Source organism: Puma concolor, chromosome E3, assembly GCF_028749965.1.
Source record: "Puma concolor isolate L17-30 chromosome E3, mPumCon1.1.hap2, whole genome shotgun sequence".
NCBI lineage: Eukaryota > Metazoa > Chordata > Mammalia > Carnivora > Felidae > Puma > Puma concolor.
The window spans coordinates 41,382,045-41,400,710 of NC_141682.1; the positions used below are offsets into that span (position 1 = coordinate 41,382,045).

The 18,666-nt window shown below is 62.0% G+C and overlaps 2 protein-coding genes across 9 annotated transcripts in view; one reads left to right on the forward strand and one right to left on the reverse strand.

The window, feature by feature from the left end:
* Positions 1 to 18,666, forward strand: part of IFT140 (intraflagellar transport 140) — a 79,531-nt gene that overhangs the window by 41,268 nt on the left and 19,597 nt on the right. For all 8 annotated transcript variants that reach the window (XR_015245320.1, XM_086691648.1, XM_086691649.1 and 5 more), the window contains one exon: positions 494 to 693. Coding sequence is in view for 7 of the 8 variants with exons in the window: in XM_086691648.1 (XP_086547774.1) it covers positions 494 to 693 (200 nt within the window). In the remaining variant the exon portion in view is untranslated. The remainder of the gene's footprint in view (positions 1 to 493; positions 694 to 18,666) is intronic.
* TMEM204 (transmembrane protein 204) lies at positions 3,041 to 17,799 on the reverse strand. The gene is made up of 3 exons (XM_025916767.2): positions 16,816 to 17,799; positions 12,793 to 12,948; positions 3,041 to 3,787 (listed from the first exon to the last, which is right to left on the reverse strand). The coding sequence occupies exons 1-3, from the start codon at positions 17,093 to 17,095 to the stop codon at positions 3,543 to 3,545; spliced, it is 681 nt and encodes a 226-aa protein (XP_025772552.1). The 5' UTR covers positions 17,096 to 17,799; the 3' UTR covers positions 3,041 to 3,542.

Below are 18,666 nucleotides of genomic sequence, written 5' to 3' on the forward strand. Positions count from 1 at the left end.
GATGGAGCAGAGCAGCACCAGGCTGGGCGGAAGGGAGCAGGGTGGGGAGGGGGAGGGCCCAGGTGCCGTCAGCACACTGTCTCCCCAGGCCCGTCTGGGAAGCGCCGCGCAGGGTCAGTGGTTCTTCTGAAAAACATCAGTGAGGGCACAAGACTAATCTGGGTTACGGCTTTGGAAAGTTCTGCCGGAAATCGCGTTGGAGTTACTTGATTCTAGGGCCCCGTGCCCGTGCGAGAGCGCCTGGCTTGGCAGCGAGACCTCTCGAGGCTGTGGAGTAACCGAGGGGTCGGCATTCATGAGCTAGAGGCTGAGGGACAGGTCCCTACGCGGGACAGCCTGTGCTTTCTGCTGCCTGAAACCGGCGCCCACAGCTTTCCCGGTGCCCGGCAGGGACGGCGGCCACCTCTGCGCACGGGCACGCGTCTCGAGCAGAGGCTCAGTGTGCGTATCCGCTTCCCCGACCCGACAGCTAACGGTGTCCTTTGTCATTCAGCCAGGAGAAGCAGACGGGGAAGACCAGGGGGACCCAGGGCGCCACCGCGTCCCCCACCTGGTGGGCAGGAGACCCCTGCGAGACTTCGTCGGACTGGAGAGCTGCGATAAGCCCACTCAGGATGCCATGCTCGACTTCAGCTTCTTTGTCACCATCGGAGACATGGATGAAGCTTTGAAATGTATCAAGCTCATCAAAAGGTGAGGACTCTGCTCGCTGAGGTATGAGGGCACGTGTGCACCTCCGGGAGCCTCTCTGTAGGCCTCTGTCGCTTCTCGAGGTTCTGAGAAGCAGTAACTCTTCTGTGACTGTGTCACAGAGGATCTCCTGGTTTGTCACCCATGGAGGCAGGTGAATTAGGCAGCACAGCAGGGCGTGGGCAAGCCCAGCTCCCCTCTGCTGGGCTCAGAGTCTCTTGGGCTGCTGTGTATTTGATTGATTTTTAAGTGTTCCGGGTACCTCCTAGTCAAAAGTTCTGCAGTCGCTAGATATTCGCAGTACCTGTTCCTCTGGGAATAATTGCTACTAAACAGGAAGGCTTCGGTAACAGACACCTGAAACAGTACGGGGAAACACAGTTAAAATCGCTCTAAATTAAAAAAAAAATTTTTTTTAATGTTTATTTTTGAGAGAGACAGAGCATGAGCAGGGGAGGGGCAGAGAGAGAGAGAGAGAAAGAATATGAATCCCAAGCAGGCTCCAGACCTCGAGCTGTCAGTGCAGAGCCTGATGTGGGGCTCGAACCCATGAACCCCGAGATCATGACCTGAGCCAAAGTCAGACGTTTTACCGACTGAGCCGCCCCAGGCGCCCCATGCTCTAAAATGTTTAATCAAAGGCTGTGTCCAAGCAGCCTCGTCTCCATTCCTGAGAGAATTCAGCAACTCTTCTCAAGAGCATTTACAGGCGTTCACATCCGAAGGGCAGGAAAATTATTACGTGGTGAAAGTGAAGCGGGAACACAGAGATGAAAACTGAACCTGTCACCTAGAACAGCCCCTCGTTTGCAGTGATGGTACTTTTCAAACAAGCGCATGACTCTCAGTCCCTTGTCTTATTTCTAAAACTGTGGCCAAACCTTGTTTCTGGAGCAGGCCGTGTCCACACTGACCTCTCTACGAGAGGACTCTTCACTTGACAGGTGAACCAGAGGGGCTGATGGCACAGCCCAGTCTTTCTCTGGCCTCCTTTCATTTACCATAAACACAATCACAGCTACGTGGTTAGCTTTAATACTTTAATGTGCCTTAGCATAGTCGTATGTGTAATATTATGAAATCGTACATCTTTTTTTACGTTATTTATTTTTGAGAGAGACAGAGTCAGTGAAGGGGTGGGGGGGACAGAGAGAGAGGGAGACACAGAATTTGAAGCAGGCTCCAGGGTCTGAGCTGTGAGCGCAGAGCCCGATGTGGGGCTCGAACTCACGGACCGTGAGATCATGACCTGAGCTGAAGTTGGACGCTCAACTGGCTGAGCCCCCCAGGCGCCCCTGAAATTGTACATCTTAACTGTTTCATTATTCTTTTAAAAATCTATTATTTTTAGCATGTGCTTGGGGGGTGCGGAAGGGTCCATTGTGGAAGGAAGCTCGGAGGGAGGAAGGTCAGACTTAAACGTTCCCATGAGTGAGCTGGGGCGGGACGCAAATCTGGTTATTTCTACAGCATGTGATGAGTTTATTGTAAATGGTCAAGCTTTAGATGCTTTTCAGTCGTTCTCAATTGCATTATGATTTTTAAAGCACGAGCCGCACTGCACTGTTTGTCTCACTGAAGACAGGCTCCACACAGCTACCTCATGCTCACCAGAAGGTCGAAAGAGCGAGGCTTAACGTTTTTTAGTGGGAGGCGGCCTGGCTTGGGGGGAGGCGGCCTCATGTTGGGGGAGGCGGCCAGCGGGCCTCTGATCTGACCCTGGTTTGGTGTGCTTGCTACCCGCGGGCCCCAGTGTCAGCTTCCTGGGGATCACTGCCGCCAGGTGGCGCAGGGCCAAGCATTTCAGTGCACAGGAAGCGTCCAGGTGGGTGCGGTGGGCACTCTGTCCTGACAGATGTGGACAGGCATCCGGGGTTCTGGAGGGTGAGGGCCGGCGTTGAACCCCTCAAGTGCAACTCTTCAGTGTTTTCCGTTCGGCCTGGGGAGTAACAGCTGACTCACCTCCTCCCGATTTAGGACCAGTGTCATTTGGAATCAGTGTCGTGTCACGAAGGCATCTGTAGACCACCCAGAATTTGGCTGAAGCTAGGTTGAAGGTTTTCATAGGGGGAAAAGCGTAAAGCGGTCTCTCTGAATTTTCTTAAACAAATAAACGTTTCCCCCCTTACCCTGCCAGTGGAGGATCTGTCTTACCACAGTGTTCGTCTGCAGGCCCTTGGTGGCGCAGGAGTGTAAGGGCCTGAGCGACCCACAGGTGTCTTCCCACCGGGCCTTGAAAAATGTTTCAAGCCTTCTCTTCCTGCCGGCCCACAAAATGCCACAAGGCCAGACCAAATTCTTTTCACCCGCGTGGCAGCGTGATGGATAAAACACGAGTTTTAGACAGTGGTGGGAAGTTTGCATTTTATTTTAACTTAGAAAAATAATCAGGAGCAAAACGGACATTACTGACACAGTCCTGTCATAAAACCGTAGCCATCTGGTTGTAAATTCTAAGTCACTCGAGGAAGATCACGGACCGTTCCGGAAAATCTTCCCGGGTAGTCTGCTTTACCAAAGTAAATGTGACCGAGGACCCACCCCTCAGCAGATAGAGAATAAATTAATCCTAGACCGAGGCGCAGAGTGAGCTGGCTGCCGTCCTTGCACCCGAGGAGCTGCTCTCCTCCTGGAACGTGCGGACAGTGAAGCCCAGTGGTGGGCGCATCAGGCGCGTGGCGCAGGCGGTATATAACCACGTAATATGCTTATGTGTAACGTAGTAAACGTAGCTGTGGGTCGTACATGTATATATGGGAAACCCTACGGATGGCCCGCACGGACAGCCCTGCGGCTTCTACGCTGTTTGGTTATAGTGGAGAAAGTCCTGGGCAGGTGTCCCCCAGCGGCCCTCAGCACGGTGACTCCACGTACTCGTTGTCCAGCCCTCGGCGGAACCGCGCGGTCAGGGAGCGGCTGATGACAATCACCCGGGGTGCGATGCAGTCCTCTCTCCTGTGAAGGATGTTCCAGATGAGCATGGCGGCTGCCAGGGTGGCCAGGAGGCAGGCACCAATGTTCAGGTAGCAAGACCAGGACAGGCTGGTGTACGGGCCGATTCTGTAGAACGTCACCAGCCCAATGACCAGGACGAAACCTGCAAGTGAGAGAGGAGAGTTCAGAAAGGCCCGTGTGGAGCTGGGGCAGGACCGGCCACTCGGTCTGTAGAGCCCTGCGGACACGCAGCCCCTGCTCCCCCTGTGGGCCGTCGCCCCTTTGTGTGCCACGCTTCAGCGTGGAGCCGCTTTTCATTGGCCTCTGTGGGCCTTTATGACCTTTGGGGGGCCGTCTAATCCCAGCATGGAACAATTTCCGGGGGCCCCGCGAGAAGGCTGCCTGGTCCCGGCGCACTCTCCCTTTGGTCCAGCAGGGCCGGGCCATTTCCTCTGCGTGAGCTGCTCCCGGCTTGCAGAAATGCTCCATTCGAAAGTAAGGCGTCCCTTACTCTCCCAGTTTATCGGCTCTTGCCTCAGGGAAATGCAGGTTTCGTGCCTGGGGCCTGCCGCCTAGGATAACAGGACGCTGGTGTTTGATAGAGTTCAGGGCTGAGTCCGGGCCGGGAGCCCCTACGGGCACGAAGGAGAGGCCCCGCCACTCCTTGTGTGGGTCTCCGACCCCTCAGCCAGGAGGCGCCGGATGAGGCCGCGAGGAGGCGTGATGCCGAGCCGGAGCCGTGGCCGGAGTGGCTGGCGTGGCTGGAGAGGGCAGGGAGGGCTGGGCAGAAGCAGGGGCCTGGGCGGCTCTCACCACACCTCTGCTGTGGCGACCTAGGGGAAGCCGTGTCTTGGAACCCAAAGCACCTGACGAGGACAGAGCTTCTTACAGTGATCCGGACGGAACCCTGGGCGCCTGCCGGACTCGCCCGTGTCCCCCGCCCTGGGCTCTGGCCAGGCCAGCCTCCCGCTGTGGTCCCTCCCCCGCCCTGTGCTGTGACATCCGTCCGTCTGTTCCTGTGGTCCCTCCGTCCCCCACAGCCTCCCCTGCTTTCCTCAGGAAACCAGACCCTGCACGACCCCCGTGGCCCCGGAGCTGAGCCGCAGTGGTGCCAGCTCATGGTTCTGGAAACTTATAAATTAGTGCAGGACGGGGGCAGGGGTAGGGGGGAGCCAGCTTTCACAAGCAGCACGGTGTCATTATCGCGGCACCTTCCAGAAAGCATGAATTAAACATTGATCCACCCCAGTCATGTGCTAAACAATAGTGGCAGTGACTAATCTCTGTTAATTCTCTGCAGTACTTAGGAGAGCTTTTTATACACAGAAAGCTTCTGGATACTTCCTTTCTGTTAAAAATAACTATTTCTCTTTGTCATGCACACTGACAGAAAGAATCTTCTGGCGTTTCTCTCTCCCGGTGAAGAGTGTATCCCTTGCTCGTCGTTCTGTGGCCCCAAGTTTTGTGTTGTCGGGGAAAGGAGTTCGAGTCTGTGTTTTGTGCCATGACAATGAAAACACTTGGTGTGTGCCCCTCAGTTCTCTGTGTCTTCGGGCATTTTCTGCCGGCGAAGGGAGCTCCTTGTGCACCATTTTCCACAAGGCCTGGCAGGATGGGGCAAGCAGGGAGCACCGGGAAAGCAGGCGAACGCGCAGGGTCGTGCCTGAGGTCACCCAGGAGGCACCGGGACGGGTGCTCCCACAGGGCAGGCGGGAGCCTTCTGTAGGGAGCCAGGCCGAGCAGAGGGCACGCCAGCGGGTGGGAAGGGGTTCACCCGAATGGCCGCCGCGGTCCAAGTCTGTGCCCGCCCGTTGCCGGCGTCCGGCGTCCTTGCGCTGCTTATAGGAATGTCTGTAAACCTCTGCTCTGCGGCCTGAGCCCCGGTTCTGCAGCATCGTTTGTGGGGGTGGACAGCCCCTCCCCAGCTCCGCGGCTGACTGGGGTCGGCCGACAGCACTAAAGAGTAAGGACGGGTCTGTGGAGTCCGTCGCGAGACATTTCGGGACAGGCCGGTGCAGAGCTGGCCCTGAGCCGGAAGGACCCAGGCCCCCTAGCTCACCGGCACCGGAAGGGAGAAGGCGCCTGTCACTCAGAGGCGGGTGCCGGGCCGCCCGCCTTTGCCAGGCCTCGAGTCTCCGCCTCTGCCCTCTGTTAGGCTGCAGCCACGCTGGCCCCTTTTCACTCCTCCGGGAACCCGGGTTCCAGCCTCTCCGGGCCTTTGCTGGCTCAGCCGGCCCGTGCTGGCCCAGCCCTGGGGAGGAAGACTGCGCTCGGAGCTCAGCCTGGACGCCCGGCCTGTCCCCCACTGTCACCCCTGGGCTGGCGGGAGGCCTCCCGGAGGGCCTTCCAGGAATCACTTACGGAGTGAATTATTTGAGACAAACCAACTAGATCCCGTGGTGCGGAATTAAATGCAGCGTGGGCCTCTGGGAAGGAGGCATGACAAAGAGCGACTTTATAGCACCCAAGCCCGTTGGAGGGACAGGGCCCTTTAGCCACGATGGCGTCTCTCAGCGTTGGAGCCACAGCGGGACGTGCCAGTGCCCACTCTGCCCCCTCTGCTGGTTTCCACACGCGTGTGCTGTGCGGAGGCTTGACGCGTCCTCGGGGAGCCGAAGCGGCGCTCTTGTTGGGCTAACCAGGGAGGTGAGCCCTGGCCCAGCACGGTGAGCGCAGGTGGGGGAACACTGCGCCGGGGAAGCAGGCACGAGCCGGCACAGACCCTCCCGGAGGGTGGCCACCTGTGGACGGGGCACCTCCAGGCACTGAAGACCCTGACTCACGGGACCCGTCCCCGAAGCGTGTGGGCGGAGCGGCCGCCGGCTTCCGACCCCCACCCAGCACCCACGTGCCGTCCGAGCCCCGAGTGGCAGGTGCCCCTCGGGCCCACACTGGCCGGCCTCACGGGGTTACTGAAATGTATTGTTGCTTATTTTCTCAAGACGAGCATCGCGTATTTCTGAAAGCAGGGTCGCTGTCTCCTGTTGCCGTCCGAGTCTGTTTCTTGCCCCCTCCCTGGGGCCGTGCGGCCCACACGATGCTCAGATTCTGGCGTCACAGCGTGGAGCCGCCTCCGGTGACGAGTAACTTTTTTCATGTTAGAGATGAAGGAACGGGCGGGGGAGGACAGAGTAAAGAACAAGAGTTCACAGGTGCACCAACGAGCTGCGTGTGGCGCCCACGTCCCGCAGTCGTGGGTGACAGAGGTGGCGGCTCCGTGTCAACGTGGAGCCTGCCGGACGGAATCTTAAGAGTCCGGCTGGCGGTAGGCGGCACCGGGCGGGTTTCGAGCACAGTCTGCGGTGCGTCTCCCCTCTCTGGCTTGGTTCAGAGGCTGCACCTTACTTGGCTCTTTTTTCTAGAAGTGGGGGGGAAATCTATAGTGAAAACTGGTTTAAAAATCTGCGTTGACATGACTCATCCTGTGTAAAGACCAGTTCAACTCAGAACACGTGTGGTCAGAGAAAAGCTTGACTCCCCAACATTAAAAAATGACTTTAGAAAAGCCTCTCCTCAAGCGGGAAGATGCAAAGAACCTGCCAGAACAGCGGTGCAAGCACAGAACCGCGAGAAACGCCCGAGCCACGCAGGGGGATGTTCCGTCCGGTCACGCGAGGACAGGTGACCCCCGTCTGGGTCCCCGGGGGCGGTACGAACCGCACAGACACGGGGATGTCCTGTGTGCCCTGTGTCGGCAGTGGAAAGGATGGGGCACATTAGGCACGTGGCCCTTCATGAAGTTCTCCTGTGGGGAAAGGGGCCCGGGTGTGGGAAGGAGCCCCGGCCCCGCTGGCCTCAAACCACAGGCTTCCCGGCTCTGGCATGTGGTGTGGAGACCCCCCTGGGAGTGTCCTGGAGGCGGCTCTCCCAGGACTTGTCAGCGATGGTCACGTCTGTCCAGAAACACACAAAAGGGGCGAGTGTGAGCACAGCCTGAATTCTGCATGCGGAGCCAGTTCCATTCTCGCGAATCTGTTTCCAAAGCAAACAGCCGCTTCCTGTGAGCCGGCCACGCGGGCGCTGCGAATCACAGCTCGGCCTGCACGGCGTCCCTTTCCCCTCGCTTCCTTCCTGCCTGCTTCCGAGGGCTGCGGTGCCTGTCACAGGGCCTTCCTGTTGGAGTGACTGTCGAGCACACGCAGGTGGCGTAAGGAGAGACCGTGCAGCTGAACCCTGAACCTTCACACAGCACGCCTGCCCCGTGGTGCCTGCGACATAGGTGTCGTGACGGCTTCCAGGGAGACCGTTCCCAGACAAAGAGCACATGGCCCGTCTCGGCACGGCCGCAGCTGGGATGTCCCAGCTTCTGTGAACAGCAGAGTGACGGGGTCCACACGCTCCTTCCTAGAGGGAGGGATTCTGGGAAAGGAAGAGCTGAAGGTTCGACGGGTCCGGTCACCTTTCCACGGAGCTGCAGCTCCCACGCGGCGCCTCGCATGCCAGGGCTGAGGGCGCCGAGGCCCCCAGAGGACGTGGAAGTGAGCGACAAACGCAGGATGTGGTCGGGGTGCAGACCAGCACTGTGGAGGCAGGGGCCAAAGACAGAAGAGCACTCTGTCCAGACCAAGCCAAGCCCTGTTCTTCGTGAAAAACAAAAACTCAGATATTCCCATGAGAGGATCCCCGAGCCTACGAATGGCAGAATCCCCACCAGCTCACGAGCCGCCAGGACCGACGACATCAGCGTTCTCACGGGCACGGGGTGCTCAGTGTGCATGTAAATTTTGCCATCCCAAGAAAAAAAAAATGCTGATTTCCAGAAGCAGAGAGAGGAAGCCAGAGACTCGGGGCCCAGGAGGTTCTGCCATGATTCTGCTCCCAGGGTCGTCCCGCTGGAGTTCCGGAGGCTTCGCGTCTGGAGGAGGAGCGGGCGGGTGAAGGTTGGCGTCCATTGGCCGGGCCACGTGTGCAGGGACCCTGCACTCTGTGCAGTGCCAAGGGACAGAGCATAAGCCTGTGAGCTCGGGGCTGCTCGTCAGCGGCCCAGAGGACGTGAGGAGTCACTGGACAGGGGTCCCGAGGACAGCCTGGTGCTGTCATGAAGGGGTTCAGCACAACGCAGAACACTGGCCTGCGCGAGTCGGTTGTTCATCTGTCCTCAAACTACAGCGTTTCGTGGTGGGATTGTGCTGTACGGAAAGCCCTCGGTCTGAAAAAGCTGCAGGGCCTCTCGGATGACAGACGAGGAGGCTGGACTGAGATTCTGCAGACGTGGAGATGAGGGGCCACTTAGGATCAAAGCTAATAAATCGTAAACCAAGAGTCACATCAAACGTTACAAAGTCGCGGACGCTTGAGACGGAGGAGAAGCCTTACACCACGGTCGATTTGTCACCAGTGGACCCAAAGCCAGGGAAGTGGGACGCCTGGACTACGGGCCCCATGCTGGGACATCACAGAGGGACTGGAGTTTTCCTCAGCGCCCCTGGGCATCCCCGACACAGTGGGCCCAGCCCGGGTCGGCCGTCGGGGCCCTTGCTGCAGCGCGGGAGGACTTCCCGGTCTCCGGAGGGGCTGGGAGGTGCCGCACATGCTCTCCGGTGAGCAGTGGGGGTGAGGGAGGGGTGTGGAGGAGGGAACAGATGAGCGGCCTAGTCCTTGGGTCCCCCACCGCGTCATCAGGCAAGACAAGAAGCAGAGACTGCTAGCCGAGGGCTCTCGGGACTGGGGTCTCGCCCCCAGGAGAGCTCAATGCAGTTACTGCAGGGAGGCCAGCCTGAACGTGCACCCGCGGCCACGGTGCTCTGAGACCACTTCCGCGACGACCAGGGAGTTGCCCTTCAAAGGTGCAGCTCGACTGAGGAACAGAGCCCTGAATAGCGGTGAGAGTGTCCCACCTGGAAATAATCCGCCGGGGGACAGATTTGGTTGGTTCCCGCACGGCAGCTGGAGCCCGGGGGCCACTGGCACCTCACAAGCCATAGGTGGGGTCAACTTAGGAAAGTTCGGAGCCGCCAATGTTCTGGCAAGGAGGAGACTCCCCTCCCCGGTGCTGGCTGCTCCGGCACGCACGCCAGGCTCCATGGGGAGTCTTCGGCTGACCCAGGAGCCCTGACGACGCTGCCCTGTGGCATCCCCAGCAGACACGAGGTTGGAGGTCAGGGTAATCACAGCGGCAGGTGTGGCTGAGCCTGCACCTCGGGTCCCGGCTGCCCGAGAGCACAGGGTGAGGTGGTTCATCCAGGGCCTCGGAGCCTGGTGCAGCACCTCGATGCCCCAGGAAAAGCCCCGGTATGCTCAGGAACCCTCCAGAGCAAAGGAGCCTCCCTGTGACGCGCCTGCCGGGCAGGCCGCCTGCCAAAGCCGCCCTCGACTGTCTCGCCCTGGGTGTCGCTTAGGTGTCTGATGCAGGGTCCGACGGCCACCTGCCTGCGGTCATCAGACCAGGATGACCGTGCGTTTCGTGCACACGAGCAGGGAGACCAGACACGGGCAAGCGAGAGAATAAAGGACAGGGGAAGGGTCAGCAGAGCCAGCTGCCAGGAGCCTGTATGGGCACATGGCCATAGCAGGGGGCCGCCCATGGCGGCTGTTCACCCTGGGATGGGGTCCGCCAGGCCGCCACAGCCCCCATGGGAGCTGTTGTCACAGGGAGCACGTGGAGGCCACACGGGGATGTTAAACTTGTGGGTGGAGGTGGAATAAGGGACAGAAAGCGTTTCCAACTCTAAAGCAAATTAGAATTACACGTGGAAAGTTCTACAAGGAGGCGGGAACCTCCCGTGTGGCAGCTGGAGCAGGTGTGAGGGACAGAGCGGCGGACAGGAAGGGAGTCTGGCCCCTGCACGCTCCAGCTCGCCCCGCCGCCCCGCGGACTCGCCTGCACCGTCTCTCCCTGCTGCCCACCCTCTGGCCCCGGCACTGGGGACTGAAGGTTCGCTTGCATAACAGGTACCAGCAGGCATTTCCCCTCCTGGGACAGGATATCCCGGCGCCCTTCAGTCTCTCCCTGACTGTTTAAAGCAGACCAGAGCACAGGAAAAAACCTAACTCTAAAATTAGCAGCGTGGTGGCAGAAAGGCACACGGCTGCGTTCTGTACTGTTTGTCAATGAAACAAGTCTAAACACGGCCAAGTGCATTTCCTTTTTGGGCAAAACAGACCTGTGGGGGTGAGGGCAGGGCGCCACCAGGAGACGCCTGCAGGGGCAGGAGGGGCCCCAGTGCCCCTCGGCTCTCCTGGCTCTTCCCGGCGGCCTCCGCCTGTGTGATGGTCTGTGCGCGGCGGCCCCACGGTCTGGAAACACCCCGGAGAGAAAGCGCCTGCCCCACAGGCAGGACAGGCCGCGGGACAGCCTGGGCTGCCGCCAGGCAGCCGGGTTTACCTAACGGGGCCCCCGGGCTGCCTTTTCAAAACTATGTTATCTGGAAACAACACTGTCTTGCTCTGAAGTGAGGGCTCGCAGGAAGCGAGCTGACCATTCGACGCCAAACCTGCCATTTCTCTCCGGTAATTCTAATAAAAGATGCCGTGGTCCATTTGGGCTGCCGCAGGGAGTTACTTCCAGGATCTAGATCTGTCCCTTTCTTTGCTAGGTTGTCACTGAATGTCTGTTCCTAATCTTCCACTTCCTTCTGGGAGGGGTGGAATTTCAGATAAGCTCCCTGTGGTAGGGGTGGGCAGTCTCCACGAGGCCAAGGACCCCGTTTCTGCCTTATGGCCCTAAGGTCAGCAGAGGGCAGAGGGGTAGTTTTCTGAACGGCCGCCGTCCTTTGGGATGTCTGTGTTTGTACCCGCAGCCGTGGACGAGGCAAAGAGGCCGAGGTGATCAGACATCCCAGCCCACCTGCCTCTTTAATTCTCAAGACCAGCCTGCTGGGGGCAGACAGAGGGGCCGGTGGGCTGGCGGTTTGCCCCGACCCCCACGGATTGCGGGTGGCAGAGCCGGTGTGCATGCCCGGCACCCCTGCCCCAAGGCGACTCCTTCCTGGAAGCCGCCTGGTCGGCCCTCTGTGCTCCCAGGCCCTGTGGGTGACGGGGCCGTGGGGAAGTGACCGGCCCAGGACCACCCGCCTTCTATGAAAAGGCGCAGGAAGGCCTGTTTCCAATTCCCGATTCCCACCCGGGTCACTCGCAGCGTGTGAATTCCTGCCAGTCGGTCAGCTTCCCTCTCCAGAAAGATAAGGGCCGGGGGCCATTATTCCCGGAATGATTCACTTCAGACTTCCTGCCGTTTCTTTCGCCGGGTTTGTTGGAACTGTACCTTCAACTTTGGGGCCTGCTGCAGTTCTCTGCTGGCAGGAGAGGCAAGCGGGTCGGCCGATAACGTCCCCACACCCTGGCCACGCCGTCCCCGCTTCGGGCCGCGATCGTGCTTTCCCCAGCAGGCAACGGGGGACCCGAACTGCCCCCAGGTCTCGGTGATCAGGAAAACTGAGCCGGCGGCCAGAGCCGAGGGCACACCAGCAGAGAAGCCCCTCTACTCACCGGGGTCACCTGGACAGCTTCCGTGGCTACCTGCGTGGAACCTCCCAGAAGAGTCGCACTCCTCATTTACGACTCCCACCGCCCCTCTCAGCTTTTCAGGACCACGGGTGCGTCCGCACCCTCCCTGTCCTGCTACCCCCAACAGCCGCCCCTAAGGCCTCGCCACTCTGCGGCCTCCCGGCCCGCTCCCGTGGCAGCACGGGCGGTGGGCTTGGGTGCCAGGACACGGCGCGTATGCTCGGACACTGGTGTCCTCTCTGCTTTTTGCTGCTCACGAAAAAGGGCCTGTAGCTGAGCCAGGCCGGAACCACGAGCTTGCCCAGACCTCCCCGCTAGCACAATGTGAGCGGGGAAGGCAGGGGCGTGGGCTCAGGTGGGGGCTCTCACCCTGCCTGTGCCAGGCTGCTGCACTGTTGTGGGAGGACCGTGAGCCCAGACCACCAGCCACACCGGCTGCGTGGTCCCAGACTGTGGGAAGCAGAGCAGGTCACTCTAGAGCCTCAGCAGCCGGTGTTAAAATGGAAAAAGGCAGGAGCTCAGGAGTGAACAGAAATACCCATCCGGATGCTTCCTGTGTCTTCACTTCCCCATGCGCGTTTTTGTGTCATTTCCACCCCAGCGACGGGCCAGAGGGTGACCCACACGGGTTGTGGTGACAGGAGAAGGCCACAGTGGGCCCAGCAGCCCCCCACGAGCTGAGGGTGCAGTCGCTCTGCCTGCCCGGGGCCCGAGGCTACTTACTCGCCAGCTGGAACGCGGCGGCCATGGCCTCCTCCCAGCACTGTGAATCGGGCGACATCAGGGGCAGGCCCGTCAGACCCAGGACGAAGGTGAGCTGGCCCGCAGCGAGTGCCGCCGTGGCCACCAGGTTGCAGGCGCGCATCATGTCAAACTGCACTGTGAGAACGACAGGGGGAGACAGGCGGTCAGCTCAGGTCGGGACTCCACGTGTGCCCGGAGCCCCGCGGCCCTCTCTCCCTGGCTCCTAGCTCTCCACTCCCCTCGCGCCCCGGGCCCGGGAGCCAGACGCACGGGGGATGCACCACAGACGGGGTCAGGGCTGCGGTGCTGCCTCGAGAGGCCCGTGGAGAGACCTCCCCACGTGCCGGGCAGCAGAGCGCCGGCCTGCAGGAGCGCGCCCGCCGTGAAGCCGGACCCCTACCGCACGGAGCCCCCGCCACGAGAGCAGAGGACCGGCCCCACCGGGCCCCAGCCCACGGTGGTATCTGTGACTCGCCCACGGGCGGGCAGGCGGCCTTCAAATTTCGCAGCCGAGGAGCCCAGAGGGAACAGGGCCGCTCCTGCCCACTGTGTGTCCAGCGGCTTCCTCCTTGCCGCTGTCCCTGAGCGCAGACCCGCGCAGGGCTGTAGCAGTCAGGGTGGCCCTGCGGGCAGAGAGGCTTCTGAAAGGAGAGGAGGAGGGAGGGGCCGCGGGAGGATGACAGTCCCCACGGCTGAACACCTTCCGGAGCCGGCAGCTGCCTTTGACCTGGCTTGCTGTGTAGACGGTGAGCGTGGCCGGTTACGCCCTCCCACAGGGAAGACACCGCTCTCTTGCCCTGTGGGCTGACAGCTCACACACCGTGCGTTTCAAAGTCGCCTCGAAAAAGTCCCTGCGGTTGCTAGAAGGCCTGACGCTCCTCTGACCCAGTAAACGGCAGGGGTGCCAGAGGCCGGACCCGGCGAGTGGGAACTCCTGGTGCAGAGGGAGGCACCGGCACCGGCGCTTCCTCGCCTGCCCCCTGGGCTGCGAGCCAGGCTTCAGGCCGATTTGCTCGAACCTTCCTGGCTGCCCACACAGTCTTCGGGGCACAACCCAAGTCGCGGCCAGCCTGACCAGTGGCCACACGTGCGTGCAGGAGACCAGACGGGCCCTGCTGTGCGGACGGAACGGGCTCCAGGTGGGTCCTTCCCGTGCACTGGAAGACTGGCCGGCCTCCCTTCCCGTGGAGGCCCCGCTCTTCGTATGCTCTCTGGGGGGGTCTTCCCGCTCTGTGTTCTTTGCTGTTACTTGTACCGATACGTGACCACACACAAGTTTCTTCCACGCTAAAAGGCGGTCGGACGCGGGAGGTGGGGGCGACCTCAGAGACGAGGGACGGTAAACATGGTGGGCACTAACAGCCCAGGACAGCGGGCACTCTGGTTCAGAGCCAGACCCGGGGGAGGTAAGGCTGGAGGTGCACAGAGGAGAGTGGCCTGCGTGGCCCCGGGAGCCAGGGCCCTGCCCTCCCGCTCGCCCACCCCCAGCTCTCTGTCCCAGTGCACTGCCCGCGGCCCCACGTGCCGCCCCCCACCCCCTCAGCCTCTGCCCCCGTGGACGTGAGGATGTAGGCCAGAGGGTACAGCACCGACTGCCCGAGCCCACTCCCCTGACCAGCCACGGGGGACCTGCCCGGCAGGCGTCCGCCACGCCCGGGGTACGTGACCTCGTGCATAGCCTGGGCAGCGGCACCCAGCAGAACTGTGACATGAGGGACTGAGGCCGGGCAGTGTGATGCGCACAGTTGCGCCTGGGGCCCCGGAGCCGTACACGTTTACCCGTGCCGCGCCTCGCTTCAGAAAAAGGCTAGGGTGCTGGACGGAATGCCTGGAATCCGGAGCTGTGAAACACGCGCAGAGAGCCACGCTGCCGGGGACTTGGGTTGTGAGGTCTCCGTGGGAGCTAGGGGAGGACCTCGGGGACGCTGCGTCCCCACATCGCCTCACGGGGACGAAAGCCACCTGAGCAATGGTCCTGGAGGACAGAACCCCATGTACATGGGGGGCCAGCCCCGGAGTCCCCGACCCGGCACACTTGGGACACCCTGCAGCGGGGTCCCCTGACCTTTCATGGCGGGTGGTCCCTTGCCGTGCTCACTCCGTGAGTGCAGAGTGGCTCTTACCGGGCCACGCAGGGGCCCCCAGAGCAGAGCGGACGAGCGTGTCCGCCATCGCCCCACCTGCCTCAACGTCTGAAGTCTCTCGGGCCCCGAGAAGGGAGCTCGGAGCAGATTGAGTCCGGCCTGACGCCACACACGCCTGCCTGTCGCGGACGGGGACGACCGCGGAGCCAGCAGGTGTTCAGGGCTGAGCTGGCAGGTGCTGGCGGAGCGCCGCTGCTCCCTCCTGCCCCATCCCTGCGCCCAGCGGAGCCGCACGCCGGGTGCTGGTGTGACGGGTGGCGGGCGCGGGCCGGGAGATGAGGTGCCGGAGCCCCCGCAGGAGCGCCGGGCGGCGTGCGGTCCGCCCGGTCGCCGCTCCTGCTGCCCTGCGCTCGCGCCCTGGGGCAGGTGAGAAGCGTGTCAGCAGCTCAGTCTCCCTCACGAGAAGCTTCCGTGGCCTTTCCCTCGTTTGCGGCTAATATTTGACACTCGTGTCGGTTAAGGATTAGCTCCACAGATGCCGTACCCGTGGGAGGATGTCCTAGAAGTCTTGCGAGTTGCTGATCGGGTTGTCGGGGGATGCAGGCGGCTGGCCGGGTGGGAAGGGGGTCTGGAGGCAGAGCACGTCCCAACCCGTAAATCTTCCTCCTGGCCTCGGCAAGGGGACAGAGGGTCTGGACGCCCGGGGCAGGCACCGGCTGGAGCTTGAGGCCCGGGCAGGGGCTGGGTGATGTGGGCTGCCTGTGGGCCAGGGGTGCTCTGTGGGCCAGGACAACCTCAGAACCCAAGAGGCCTGCTCTCCGCCAGCCAGTCTCCTGGCACCCAAGTTCAACTGCGCTGAGTTTTGAGAGCTTGCGGAAAAGTTTGAAATTCCTGCTTGTGGCGGAGGGGGAGGGGCTGACAGGCACAGCCCCCCCCCCCCGCCAGAAGACCCCCAGACCCAGAGGAAGGGGCTCTGGGCGGAAAAACTGGGGTGGCCTCCCCACAGGGACCTCGGAGGAGCACGTGCCTCTTGCAGCCTCTGTCTCTGCCTGTGGAATGGGACCCCACCCCCACCCCGGCCCCTGAGCCGGGCAGGGCCCCCGGCACGTGGCAGGTGGGGGTAGTCACCGATGAGGACTCTGGGGACACCCTCCGAGAGCAGTTACACAACCCCCACCGAAGCCTCACGTTCTCTAAAGGACCAGCTCGAGTTCGGTCTCCTGCTGATCTTGGAGTTAGACCCTCAGCAGCAGCTTCACAGGGTCCACTTCGGAAGACCTCTGGCTGTCAGCCACTGTGACCACATAGGTGACACAGGTGACAAGTGTCTTACACCCGTGAGCCCTTTGCTCCCCTACCCTCAAACCCGACCCCACGGTCAAAGTCCTGTTCCCACCTTCCAGAGTGGTGAACAGACCGGCCGCGGGCCACCAGCTGGGGCGGGGACAGACCCGTGAGGGGCTCTGCTCTCCAGAGCCACTGTCCTGAGTCCCTTCCCTGCCCCCAGGCTGGTCCCCTCCCAGAGGTCCTGTCTGCCATCTGACCCGAGTCGCTGCCTGAACGACTCTGTCAATCCGTGGAATGAAGTCAGAACTCAGCCGTGTTTTTAAGCTTCTTGCTTATTTCACTCACTAACGATCTGTATTTTCCATCAAGGAGAGTGTATTTTCCTTGATTTCGTTAATGTATCTGCCCCCATAGCTTTGCATAAAGGCAGAGAAAAGCCCCATGCTCACCCAAGAATTCCACCCAAAAGGAGCCAGAGTCAGGTCTGGCTCAGCAGAACTGTGGCCGGGGCTCCCCTGGAGGGTGGGCGCAGAGCTCGGGGTTTGCCCGGGTCCCCATCACCAGACGCGCGCCCCATGCCCACGACGTGCCCCGACCGTTCTAAAGGAGACGGAGAAGTCGGCAGACTTACGTTTGACGGTGCCTCGAGCCTCCTGGAAGCCTGCCGCCTCGGAGCCCCAGCCCAGGGCCTCACAGTCTCTGGCGTCCGCCGGCCCCGGCCGGGCCCCGGGGCTCGGCCCTCCCCGGGTCCCATCTGCCAGCCAGCAGGACTTCCACAGCCCCACGCTCCGCCTGCGCCCGTCCTCCAGCGTCTGGTACACCCAGTTGGGGGTGAAGGCCGCCGCGTTGTTGAGGACAAGAGAGACCAGGGCCACCAGCACCGCTGTGGCCACCAGTTTCTGAACAGTCATCGCTGACTGCCGGTGCCGTCCGCTTGTCCTGGAGAAAGTCCCGGCCCCGGTCAGTCGCTGTGGCCAGGGAGAGCCGAGACCAGCTAGGGGCTGCTAGAGGACATCACCGCTCATTCTCAGAGGCGTCTGGAAGGCCCATGTGACAGGTGCCGGTGAGCCCACCTGGGCCCGTCCTTACCCTCCCTCCTGCACCTGGAGCAGGGCCAGGCCCCAGCTGCAGCCAGCCTCTCCGCCCATCCCGGGGAGGGATCCGGGGCGCCAGCAACAGTCCAGAGTGGTGCGTGCGCCGTCTTCCTGAGAAGCTAGGCCTCTCCTCCCCGTGAGCCACCGGAGAGGCGGGCGGCGACGTGGGGGTATGTCCCGCCTGGCTCCCTAGAACCAGCTCCTCGGAGCAAACCCAGCAGCCGGGCTCCGAGCGGGGCCGGTTCAGCTGTGCCGGAGCGCTTCAGCCTCTGGCTGCCCGAGCCCCTGCCCGGTGCCTCCGCCACGGAACAGCCGGTCCTGGAAGGCAGAGGGCCTGCTGCGGGGAAGTGCCTGTGCGTCTGTGTGTGTGCGGCGCGCGCGTGTGTCCCCCCCTCGGCAGAGAGGAAATGGTTGTTTTCGAGGCTGTTTTTTGTGAGCTGGATGGAGGGCGTAGCCAACTGCAACAAAGAGCGGCAAGGCTGCTGCAACCAGACGCCGACAGGACACGTTTCCTGAGAGGAGAGCGGGGGGCTTCTGAAGCCCTGCTCCGGGGCCCTCCTCCCCTGCCCTCCCGGAGCAGGCCCACGGTCCCGCCAGCCTGGCACTCGGGCACCACGGCGGCAGATAACCGCCCGGAGCACGAGCCCCTGCGCTGGGCCTGGGGACATCTGCACCCAGCTCAGGACGGGCAGGGCTCTGGTGGCCAGTCACCGGCTCTAGGGACTTGCCGGCCGTTCCCCCGGCGTGTAGGTACCGGCAACCCACGGTGCCCCGGCCCTCGTCGTGGCAGTTCACAGACGGTGGAGGAAATGGCCGGGCGTGGTAGAGAGGCCTCCTGACACAGGCCTTTGCCTGGGTCGGGGCCACACCTGCAGACCTGCCGGGCCAGAGCATTGTCCTGGAGGTGCAAGAAGGTGGGCTTCTGGACGTGCAGGGCAGGTGGCCCAGCAGGGCCTGAGGGCAGAGGGCATGTCCCTGCCGAGGGGGCTGCAGCCCCTCTGCGTGTGCAGACACTCGGGGGAGGCCGTGCCACCCCACTGGAGAACCCCGTGCCCGACCGTGGCCCCGGAGCGGCCGTGCACAGAGAGAGCGGCGCCCGCGCCCCCTTCTACAAACACACGTACCCTGGACGTCGCGCGGGGAAAGCCCTCGGGCCCCTCTGGCTGCTCGCCGCCTTCACTAGCTGCCCGGCCAGCACCGGGCGCCCTCGTTATGGGAGAGGAGGCCACACACCTGCGAGAGGGGCCCGACAACCCGGAGAGGGACGGGCCCGGTCCCCTCGGCTTGGCCCTGTCGGCACCTGGGACGCCTGTGCCCTGCTCGCCTGCCGCTTCTGGAGCTCTGGAGAGTTCCAGCGACTTCACCACCTCGTGTCCTGGAAGCCTCGG

Bases quoted from the DNA above. Each gene is read 5' to 3' on its own strand.
- TMEM204 (XM_025916767.2), bottom strand. From the start codon at position 17,095: ATGACTGTTCAGAAACTGGTGGCCACAGCGGTGCTGGTGGCCCTGGTC. The intron at 12,949-16,815 runs GTAAGTCTGCCG...TCGTTCTCACAG, and splicing joins GGCTCGAGGCACCGTCAAAC to TGCAGTTTGACATGATGCGC. The intron at 3,788-12,792 runs GTAAGTAGCCTC...TCTCACTTGCAG, and splicing joins CGCCGCGTTCCAGCTGGCGA to GTTTCGTCCTGGTCATTGGG.